This window comes from Botryllus schlosseri, chromosome 9 (genome assembly GCF_051294905.1).
Source record: "Botryllus schlosseri isolate E-star chromosome 9, Bs_hap1, whole genome shotgun sequence".
NCBI lineage: Eukaryota > Metazoa > Chordata > Ascidiacea > Stolidobranchia > Styelidae > Botryllus > Botryllus schlosseri.
Window position 1 is genome coordinate 18,664,584 of NC_137244.1, and position 12,264 is coordinate 18,676,847.

The 12,264-nt window shown below is 41.4% G+C and overlaps 1 protein-coding gene across 1 annotated transcript; it reads left to right on the plus strand.

Annotated features, from left to right (window-relative positions):
* The first annotated feature begins 3,887 nt into the window (after positions 1–3,887).
* LOC145446804 (lysine-specific demethylase 8-like) lies at positions 3,888–11,605 on the plus strand. The gene is made up of 9 exons (XM_080325171.1): positions 3,888–4,080; positions 4,139–4,244; positions 4,585–4,737; positions 5,731–5,839; positions 5,906–6,046; positions 8,652–8,787; positions 10,058–10,215; positions 10,273–10,376; positions 11,290–11,605. Exons 1-9 carry the CDS (start codon positions 3,927–3,929, stop codon positions 11,507–11,509), a joined length of 1,281 nt encoding a protein of 426 aa, XP_080181297.1. The 5' UTR covers positions 3,888–3,926; the 3' UTR covers positions 11,510–11,605.
* The last annotated feature ends 659 nt before the right edge of the window (positions 11,606–12,264 follow it).

Consider the following 12,264-nt stretch of genomic DNA (forward strand, 5'->3'; position numbering starts at 1 on the left):
CAATGAGTGGTTTTCGAACTTTTCCCTGTCAGAAGCTAAAAGAAATGTAAACAAACTACAGCACCATGAATAATGAACAGCATATAATCACCCACGGTGGATTCCCACTAGGTTTCAGCTTTATGACGTCATTCATATTCGCCACGTGACTATATTTAAAAAATGAGGCCACAAATATTCATCCTGGACACAACTGGGATATATAGAACTCTAGGCCTAATCCCACTGCCAGACTTCACCGATAGGTATTACCAATACAAGTACATCTAACTTAACTACATTTTCACTAAATCGAGTTTGGTTAAGGTACATGTTTGCTTCGAATGAATGAATTTGGACGTGGGATACACAGAGGTGGTCAAAGTAGCCACCGTCGCTACTCAAGTAGAAGTAGAAGTAACGCCGGAATTTCTACTCAAGTAGAGGTAGGACTGGTGGTTCACAAGTAAGTAGGTATTCTACGCTTTTTTTGCCTACAAAACTGAAAACTGTCCAGTAGAAGTAGTCTAAATTCATACCTACTTGAAAAGTAGTGTGAGTGGTCAAAATCTACTTCAAAAAGTATAAGTACTTCGTTACTGACCACCTCTGGGGATACTTGACTCGGACTGGGGTGATGTAAATCTGACCCATGCTTGGATATGGATATCACAATAAACGCTTCCAATATTTATTAACTGAATGGTGGACCATGTCGTGGGTTAATAAAGAATATGTTGCTGATGGAAATGTATGGGATGCAAGGTGAAACATTTACCATGTGTTATGTGAGCATTGAGCGAGTGTGGCGTTAGCGGTTTTTAATTACCGTCCGTTCAAGTGCATATTATGCAATGCACGTCACAATAGCATGCTTGTTTAAATGTATTTTTCAAGAAAAGACTCAGATGTACAGAATTTTGAAAAAATAATACTCGCTGGTTCAAGTGAAAAGTGAGAAGACATTAAATCGAACACTGATACAGTATATTACCCTCTGGTAGCTCCATCGGATGAATCAAATGCGGATTGCGCCTAAAACCCCGTCATTCCATTACTGTGACATCACGCGGGAAGAGGACTTGATCATTAGTGAAAAGATTCCACAAAAGTATGAATCGATTGATTTGGACAGGTTGTGTAGCTACAGAAACCGGTCAATGTTACCACAAATACTTACGCAGCATTCGAACCCGCCAGCCAGGTTCCATATTACATGACATAGAGAGAGAGAGAGAGATCCCAGTGCTTCGTCAACTGAATCATTAACAACAAACTAATTGAGTATTTAAATAGGGTTACCATACTTCCCTTCTTAGGAGGATTTGTCCTCTTTTTTCAATAAATTGAAAGTGTCCTCGGAGGACGCCTGCATGCCCCCTTTTTTAAGAATTAGTTTTCTTTTTCTCTGAAAAGGATTAAAATGCCATGGAAAATGCGACTCCGACGCAGAGCTTCGTAAAGAATCGGGTAAATGTTAAAGTGATGACTGATGATCTATTCTTTTTAGTAAACGAGTACCCCGGTCGAAATATTTTTAAAATTACCAGTTTTCTTGTCCGGCGCTGGAGCTTTCAGAATTTATGAAAAGTGTTCTCTTTTAGGATCTCAAAATATGGTAACCATAATTTAAATCAAAATACTAAAGGAAACCACACGCACAATAAGATTAGTGTGTGGTGTGGAACTTTAAGACACTATGGTGGAACTACATTCTTTAGTGGAACGATACATATTGGTGCCGGCGATAGCATTGAAATTTTCCTATCAAGCCCAAACCCAAATGCTGGAAGGTTTGACCCGCATTGGGCGAGGGGACCTTCCGCCCCGTCATCACTACACATCTGTGAGACGCTCAGCAGTTTTCTGCGATGATTTTGTTTGATGCATTGAAGGATGTGTGCATTTGCAATACAACAAGTAGCCGCTAGTAGACGCCAGGGAGTTGAATGTCGACGTATCTTGTAGCTGCATATGCTGCATTGCTGCACAAGTGCATAGCCATAAAAAGACACATAATTGAACTTCTAAATCTAAAGCGATTATTACTGTTATGTGTTATGACGTCATAACATGTGGTGCTCAAATGCTTGTCTCGACTCGATGCTTGAAATACACGACTAGGAATCTAATGACGCAGGTACTCGATTGTGTCCACTGTCCAGCCCTAGTAGGGCAGTGGGCTAGTGCGGAGCATGGACCGGAGCCGGATTGGATATCCGACCGGATTTTTACAATGTTGGCTGGACCGGATCGGAGCCGGATCAGTACTTTTTCTGTTACGGCCGGAGCCGGATCACTACTTTTTTGATACGGCCGGAATCTTTATGGATAAGCATGACTTTTATAATTAAATAACTACCAGCCAACCACACGCAAGTAACCGCCAAGCCAGTACGAACCTAAACGAGGCATAGTTATCAATTCACAAAACCCCCGTACCGTGTAGGGCCGGGTTTTTGGCCGGAGCCGGATCAGTACTTTTTCTGATACGGCCGGAGCCGGACCAGAGAATTGAACAACCGGATCGGAGCTGGACCAGAGAATTTGTCGATCCGCTCCGCACTACAGTGGGCACAATTGTTCGAGTAACGATCGACGATGCATGTCCGAATCAGACTGAGGTCGACTTTACAATTCATTCCTGGGTGTACAGAATTTACCCAAGGTCCTCATCGACATTCGATGGATGTAATGAACTGATAGGAGAATATCAAAAAGACCAATCACGGTTTATCAACCTAACATCCGGCCTACGGTATTAGCATGCTGTTCTACAACTGATAAAATCTACTCAAACCCGAAGTGTACTGTGGATGATGGTTGACTAATCATTTGCGCTGGCAGCTATATAGTAGGGTTACCATACGTCCTCTTTTAAGAGAATTTGTCTTCTTTTTTGACTTTTCTTGAAAGTTTCCTCCGAGGACGCCCAAATGTCCTCTTTTTTGAGAATCTTGGTTAAATATAGGGCAAAATTCGACTGAGATACAGTAAATCTGCACTGAAGTAACGCTCCGGCGGCTATTTCGGTAGATGGGACAACTTTTTTTTAGTCAACAGACCACGAAGTGCAAAAAATGTACCATATTTTCAGGATTTTGCTCCGGTATTGCAAGTCTGAAAATTTTGAAAGAGTGTCCTCAAATTCCCAAAATATGGTAACCCTACTGTATAAGGTCAAGGGTGCATGCATAATTACATATATTCATCAAAGTTTCTCCAAGCGGGCATTAATTAGCTGTATTCAGTGTCATATTACTTATAAAATTTTTCGATAGATGTGATTTTGTAATCAATCGCGAAAACTATACATAAAATTATTGCGAAAATTTTCACCGCACACAAGTTGGTAAAATGCACGCTTTAGGCTTCATGGTCAGATGCCCAATCGCCCAAACTGCATCATAACAGATGTGCTTTGAACACATTTGAATTTCCCACGAGCGTCCAATTTCGGTATTTTATTTTCATACACGCACAAAGTCGTAGATTTCAATAATGGCACGGTAAGTAGGCTTTTCACAATGCTCTCTCGCCCGGATGAACAGGGTGATATGAATAAACTGGAGTATCGATTAGTTCACGTGTCGTAGCATTCGTACGTACCAATGGCTGGGTGAGAGTCAAGAGCTTTCAGACCGACGCACAGCGAAAGATTTATCAACACGTCGGCGAAATACGCCGGCGTACAACAATAGGGTACTATTCCACAATAATAGTTTGCTAAATAAATATCGCGGAGAAAATTTCAATGAAAGTTTGCCAGTGATATCCGGGAAGATTCCCTCGATATATCAGCTTTTAGGCGATGGACGATTGAATGTTCAAATTGTACGGATCGTCAAGCCAGAAAGTGTATGCAGCCTTAATATTAGAATTAAATTGTTAGATGTTATCATATTGACAATATAATTGCCCGTGATTTCCAGGTTATTAGGAATAACATGGATTTGCATTTTACAATTGTCGCCGTACTAGCTTGTTTTATTATAAATGTCGAAGCTCTCTTTCCAAAAGACCAATCCATTGATTTAGTATTTCCACCAAGAAGTCGAAGGTCAGCGACAGGATTACCAGACGGTCATCTGAGGCCTCTCGGTGGGTCAAGTCTGTGCGTACGCAGTGATAGATTGTAAGAGTTACTGTTCAAATGCAGGATGGCAAAGAAAACCCCAGGGAAAAGTGATTGAACAGTCTGAAGAGATGGATGCAGAAACGTTCTGGACAGACCATGTACAGCCAAAAGTACCTCTAGTTTTAAGGTATGATGCTCGTATTCTTATGAGATAGTTCTAATCATATCGATGCAATGCAATTTTAAAATGCAACAAACACCGTTTCCCTCTGCCCTTACGGTAGTTCCAGCATTGTTACACGAAAATGCAAAACAATCTATAAATACCCGTTGGTTATGATAAAGCAACTACAGTAGCAATTCTCCAGATCAGTTATTTCATAGAATATTTTGATCCCGAAAAGTCTCACATTCGCGGGTTGGTGTTGAAAAAGCTCTATGCCCCCATGCACTCAAAATCAATATTATTTGATTCGTATACGAAGCTCTTCACTTCGGTTAATCCAAGAGACATTTGACTTTGTCAGAGATGGATACAATCAGAGTTCGGAAATTTTCACGACTTGGGACGATAACTACCTCAAATCACAGTACGGCGACATTATGGTTGACGTCACGACGAAGAGACCGGGCAGTATTATCGAGCCGCAAGTTATGAAATTGAAAAAGTTTTTGAAAAGGCAAGTAATTCCGGCACTTCTAAATCTAAACGAAACACTGCAGCCGTTGGTGCAGCATTGAAAATTAATGTAAACACAGAGACCAGCACTGTACTAGCAGACGGGGATTCGGGCGGAACTGCTCTTTTGAACAATGGTACTTCATTCATTCTTCACTGACCGTATCTGTGACGTCACCATTGTAATTTGCAGCATTATCTTCATTCCCGAGTGTCGTGGCCGGTAGAAAAATTTGTCAACTCATGTTATCAGAGGCAGGGTTTTGTAATGACAATGATGTATGTACACTACTGTACAGTACATTGTACAATTTGTACATGTGGTTTCTAATGTCTGATATAGCACGAGAGTATACACAGTGTACAGTAGCCTAGTACATTGATTTTGTGCTACTATTTACGTTTGTAAAATGCAGACGAGCTCAATGTCGTCAGCGTTGCGACTCAAGTAGAAATAGCAATAATGCATTAAATTTCTAGTCAATTACAAGTCGCAGTAAAGACTTTCAAGACATGTAAAAACTTCTTCAAGTGGAAGCAGAAAATAAAAGCCCTGGAAAGTACTTTTAAAATAGTTTTAAAAAGTAGATATGGTCACATACTATTGGCAGGCAATCAGGGATGGCAGCGTTCTAATGCATGCCAGATATATCTTCGTGTCTAACGCAAAATCGCTGCAATCTTTGAAAATATATTCAGTTAACGTGATTCAGTTACTGTTTCACACGTACACTGCGACTATACTTCACCTTAATACTACTTTCTACATTTTAAAATCCAAAATAAGAAAGTGATTATGATTAGTATTGTCCAGCAAGTAGCTCAAGCATGCAAAGTCTACTTCAGTGCACCAAAAAGTAGAATTACTTCGTTGCAGACAACCTATAGTAAAATGTGAGTCAAACCTACATAGCTCGACGTGTTTTATATGTTACCTGGCGTGTGTGGCTGTCCAGGCCCAGTCAGCCCGAAATAATTATTGCTTTCGTTCTAGGTACAACTTGGAAGACTGGTACCTCGTGAGTCCTGTTCCAGACGAGATGCTTCACGCAATTCCAATGGTTAGATCCCTGATGTGTGGTACGTTTGAGAAATTCCTGCAGGTATATGTGACACAGGTTTCTAACTGATACTGTGGCTATGTTTTGTTATTTTCTCTACCGGTGTAGGAAGTCGAGATATGGATGAGTTCCGGTGGCACCAGTACCAAGCTGCATTACGATCCGGACCACAATATGCACTGTCTTGTCTCCGGGAGAAAAGATTTCATTTTGTACAGCAAGGAGCATGCCGATATTTTTGATTTCGAGGTGAGTGATTGTGACTTCACTCTGGACCAATGTTCCCTTTAATTTTTCACGAGTCTGCGCAAACACGCCAACTCACTGCGCACGCCCTTGGACAACTGTGCGCAACCACCCTCCCATAGGGTAATAAAACAAACTTCTGGGGGGCAAAGCCCCCCAGACCCCCTCCAGCTGTAGGCTTTTCCGGTACTTATCATCTACATACGGTGGCCGTTTAGTGGTTGTTGTCGCCTAAACGCGCGAAGCGCTAAAAAATTCTAAAATTCATCATTGCATAGGTCAATATGATCGGGAATTGCATATTTTTATCCTCTCCCTGCTCACATAATTGGATTTACCGGAAAAGCTGATCGAGTGAGGTGTGTTGGAATAGATACGCCCTCTAAATAATAATAAAACATCTTCGGGCGTACCCGTTGGTATAATGACTTCGTTACATGATGCTATTTCGTGACCTCCTATCTGCTATGTCAAAAGATATTTAAATCGCCCAAACGTGGTAAACTAAAAGACGTACACGATTTCAAATTGGTATTTCTTTACTGGGAAATAATGTTCCCTCGATATGGCATTTGTCCTGTTGTGGGACTCGGATCGCCAGGACAGGAACATTCGGTGCCAGCCATTTAGGCGTCTATGGACATGGACAATTAAACATGTATGTATTATATCGAAGATTTCGGTCAGCACAAGGGCATTCTTTTCCCCCCAAGGTTTTCTCGCTGATGATCGTTCTGGCGCACTTCGCGGAGTCACATGTTACATAGCCTCTAACTTCATATGTCTTGGAGCGTCATGGTGCGGTAATGGCCGACGCCCCAGTGCTCATTCCAATAAATCATGCAGATTTTTTGTTCGGAAAGGGTACCCAATAATCAAGATATATGTGACAATATTAAATTGCGCCTAGCGCGAAAAAAATTCCTGAAACATTCCCAAAAAATACACCATGATCGATTTATGTTATTTAACGGAATAATTTTGGGCCCCTTCTAGCTCCGCCCCTCCAATTGGCGCGTTTGGGGTGCGGCAGTTACCGTGATGAGTAAATCTTACGCAATGTTCATGCTACCATGTTAAACCATGGTATTTCGCCATTCCCAGAAAATGATGCGCTATTGAAATGATATCAGTATCGCTCAAGCGTACGAGACCATACTAAAAAAAATCTCCTTCGTGAGGTGCGCGTGATTGTAAATTCTCATTTCTTCACGGAGCGCAATATTCATCTTTGCGGGCCGCACTTGTACCTCGGTTTCAGACTTCAGTGATAACACTATTTCGCCCTGGCAATGTTCCATCTAATTTTCACGAGTCTGCGCGCCTGCGTGGTCCATTGGACAATAGTGCGTAACGACTAAAAAAAAACATCACTTCGGATTTTTTGTGCGCAGCTTAGATTTTATGTGCGCAGAGACCGTTTCAGCACTGCGCATTTGCGCACGTGCGCAGCTTAGAGGGAACATTGCTCTGGACTTTCGCAAGATTCCAAATTGCAATTATGATTCCGAAATGCTGGCAACCTTATTCTAATCTAATTTGAGAAATGCTTCTATGCTCTAATTTTAATTTTACAATAATTCTGGTTTTCCTGTAAATGCTGCAGGAGAACTGTATAGTTCGAAACGAGTCAAACTGGCTGTACATACAATTGTCATTTTCATGCTCACGAGAATGAAATATGATTTGATATGAACTGATCTTGATTGAATATTCAAGTTTTCGTGGATTCAGTAATTTTACTTTTAATTAAATTTGGAAAAAACTGTGTAGATATAATTCTAAATTGAATCTAATTGAAAAAAAACGTGGACCTAAAATTCTAATACTCATCTAATTTGGAAAAGCTGGTAATATCCTAGTTGTCCATGTCCAAGTCTGACTCTGACTTGCACAAATTGCAAAGTGAGTCTCTGGCGCCTTCTAGAATCGACATCATTTCGTATATGTACTAGATTATGGCTTGGGCCATTTACATTGAAACTGTCAAACAAACAGCAATGCTGACACCAGAAATTGAATTCGTATGGACGCCTTCCACACACGGATTCCGGTACCACCGGGCATGTTCCGAATCTTTATTAATACAAGCAATATCTCTTGTTCGTTTCCTGTCGTAATCCAATTTCCAATGTCATTCCGCACAAGATTCCCATGCTCTATCCCGGCTGACATCACATTATGCGAATTATCCTTCAAAGTGCTATATATATTGCTCCGCTACTGCGTTTCGACTTGTGCGCAGTGGAACACCACGGGAGTGCACTTTATTGTTGAATTTTGCAATGACAGAGCGTAATTTTACATCGTATAATGCTTTCTTTTCCGCATCAAATGGATATTATTCATATTGATGCCGCATGGATCGCCGAAAATAATATCTTTGACACCGCAAGATGGCGCTTGAACATCACCTCGTTTCTATTCAAACGATCTGTCCACTATTTCGGCACCAGTGCTGCATTTCCGATTTTGAGCTAATCCGTCCTCACTATGCGGTGACATTGCTACTACTGTTACTGTCGCATGTGAGCTGATACGTTAAGATACATCAATCAACGCATGAATATCACCACAATTGTACCTATAATTGTATCTATTTCGTCAGCACGACGAGATGGAAGGGCGAGGCGAATCCAAAATCGATCCCGAAATGGTGAACATGTTTGAACATCCTAAAATCGCAAGGACACCTTGGACGTGGACCACGTTGAAACCGGGCGACTGCATCTTCATACCCGCAGGTATCCATGCTGTACTCCGATCACCGTGCCACATTTCCGAATACAACCACATTGTACGATAACAACGCAATATGAAGTTACGTCCAGTAAACGCCAGTTCGTATATTCATTACTGGACAAAGTAGCCAGCGTTGCTACTCCAGAAGAAGTAGAAGTAAATCCGTGATTTCTACTCAATTACAAGTATCAATTTCCGAGTCATGTCAAAACTATACTTCAAGTGGAAGTATAAAATGAAGGGCCTGAAAGAACTCAAGTAAGTAGCTTGAAAAGGTACATTTGGTCGAGGGTCTCCTACTTTTAGTAGTTAAATGGTACGGTCGCTCCTTTTGGAATTGGAAGATGTATATTCGCGGATAATGCAAAATGACTTAATGACACTGCAATTACGTAGAATCTTGTATATAGTATATTCCTATTGAAATGGACCCGAATATTTTCGGAGGACAGTCGTCAACATTCGGGTTCATTTCACTATGAATATACTATTCAATTGTACATTGGAGCCCTCTATACCTCCAAGAAGCATTTCAAGTTGAGTCTTCGAAAATATGTTGAGTTGTACCTTGACACAGGAGTTGTATCACGCGGTTGTTAAGACAATTTCACTCAAAAAAGTGATGCAAACTTATCCCAAAACTGCTGCTTTTCACGTTTCAAAATCCCCAATTGTAAAAAGTAAGTAGGTTTGCCTAAAAACTGTTGAAGTAGAAGTGGACGGAGACTAAAACCATACCAAATGGTGCACGTAGGTATAATCTACTTGAGTACTACGGAAAAGTAACAGTACTTGGTTGGTGACCACTTCTGCATATATTATGCAACGCACACTAACTTAACAATAATAATCACTCTTGAATAGTATATTCATATTGAAATGAACCCGAATATTTTCGGCTGACACTCATCAGGGGTAATCGTTAGCAACTCTCTAGAGCTGTCCCACACTATCAAAGTAAACCATTTTATGGCCTTTCTCACAGCTATGCACTGTTACACACTCATATTACCCATCACAATAATACCAAGATTAGTCACATGAAATGGACTATGCCTCGCCCTATCTGTGTTATCCAACTAAACATATCATGATTATCCCGTTCTCGTTCCGCCACCTTGCGTGCATGGGCCAATTTTGTAATAGATCACGATCTATAGATGTGTAAGCTATAGAAACTACTGACGCCTGCTTTATTTCCACGTCTGGTGCTGTATTGTCTAAAATATGTTCGAAACTCTGATTGTAAATATTCCTCGCTTTATATTCAAGGTCATTTGCATCAAGTGCGTTCCTACGGTAGGAGTCTGTCCTTTTCCACATTGTGGACGCCACAAGACACTTTCAACAGCACGGGATGCGAAGAAGTGAAAAACGTGACGGATTGCTCCACCGCGGAACAGCATTACTTCGTGTGGAAATTGGAAGACGTGGGTATTTATCAATCATATGCACGCGGTGGGATGCAGAGTTTTGTCCGTTTTCAGGGGCAACGGATTGTGAATAGGGAGAATTTCACCACCGACCCGGAAATATTCAGGCATCATCTTTACTCTCTGCTTCGCGACGACATCAAATTGTACCGAGAAAGGTATTGTTTTAATGTTTCAATTAATATCAACACCAATGTATGAGTGTGTGATAGGTCTTTGGAAATATGAGACAAACTTCGCTGGATATAGGCATGTAGGGTAGTATATAAAACACTTTGTTTTAAACAGTGTTTTAAACAAATGCATTAAGAAAATGTTTTTTTTAAACGTTGTCTAATTATGCCGGAACCTTGAAAACACGACCGAAAAAATATGTAGAATGAGGCTACGGACGATTTGCACCCAAAATAGTCGGCGTATACGATGTAGGGGGGCTGCAACCCTCGAAATCGTCGTCTGTATATATGGCGTCATTATGTACCTCTCTGGTTTCTGTAGGCAGAATTAGACAAGGCAACATGTAGGCTGCGACAAATGGTTATCAACATCCGAGGACTCCCTCTATTGCTAATGTTATATGGAAATATGGACAGGACGTGACAGCATTGTTCTTAGAGAGATAGAGAGATGGAGAGAGAGATATGATATTCTTTCTCGCCTGCACCATCGAGATGCTTTGGCGACGAAGTTGCGATACGGCCCCATGAGGTCATCTAGTCTGCGCCCCCGTTCTTTTTTCTCCTCCATGCTATCCGTGATTGCTGAGCGCCTAGCAGGATAGCTGCGGATACCATTTTTCGAGTCTTTGGTATGACCCGGCCGGGGATCGAACCCACGACCTACCGCTCGAGAAGCCGGACGCATAACCATTACACTATCTCGCTCGGCGATGTAGTGATGTACCAATGTTCACTGTCTCTTTGACTTTCCGGGAATATCCACCTGAATATGGGAATGCACTAAGGGAAGTATACCCCATTGTTTGGAACGGCTATTGGTTGATCTTTAGCATTTAGGGGTACGGGGGTCGGAGTTTAACTCCATACGATTGACAACTTCTATGTTTCTCAGATTCTTCACGTACTACGAAAAGGTTCGCGACGAGGAGTCTAAGGAGAAAAAGATGACTCCGCACGCCGCATTTCGCCAGATCGACCTGAAGAAAAGGAACTACATCACCGGCGAAGAGATCGCGAAGCTAGCACCGAAGCTGATTGAACGCGTGGTCAAAAAGTTCATCCGCCCCGGCCACGCCGCAGAGCGGGAGCAGTCCCACCGCGACGAGTTGTAACGAGAACTTCGAAACGAAATTTTATGAAATATACTTTTAGTAAATACACAGAAGCGAGCGTTGCTGGCCCGTGGTACAGCAACGCAGGTGGCATGATTGCGTATAATTTTTTATTACTTACAGGTTATAGCCAGTATTGTAAGCTAACTGTGTTGCCGCACAGGCCTGTATAGGCACTAGGCATCCGATCGCAATTCGCAGGCTCAAAAATGTTCAACAATGAAATGACACCATGGAAATGACGTAATTACCGCGCCATCGCAGTATCGTATTATGGCACTACATAATTTCAAACAATAGTTTTCCTCAAAATTTAGCAGACGAATGTTAGGTTTACGCTTTACTTATGTCGAGATCGAGATGACCTTCTCCACTTGCTGATGTTGGAGGAATGTAGATTTTCCGACGATTACCATCAGAATACTAAAGGCGTTAGCAAACAGCTGCTTAGATTGACTAAACCTCCACACCAAGGGTGTCTAATACGTTGATGTCAATTGATATTGACACATCAAGTGACGTTAGAAAAAATAGCTCAACCTATATCTGTCATCGCATCTTTTTGTTGGTATGAAATCTGTGCTTATTTTTGGCATTTTTCAGATTTTATTTTTGGTAAGTTTGGCATCGCCATGAATTCATATTTATAGACTCGAATTAACCATGTAAATCGCTTCAGTTTGATCTTTCGTATGAAACAGAAGTCAAAAAACATGCAGTATCCATACTATGTGCCATGAAACAGAAAGATTTAA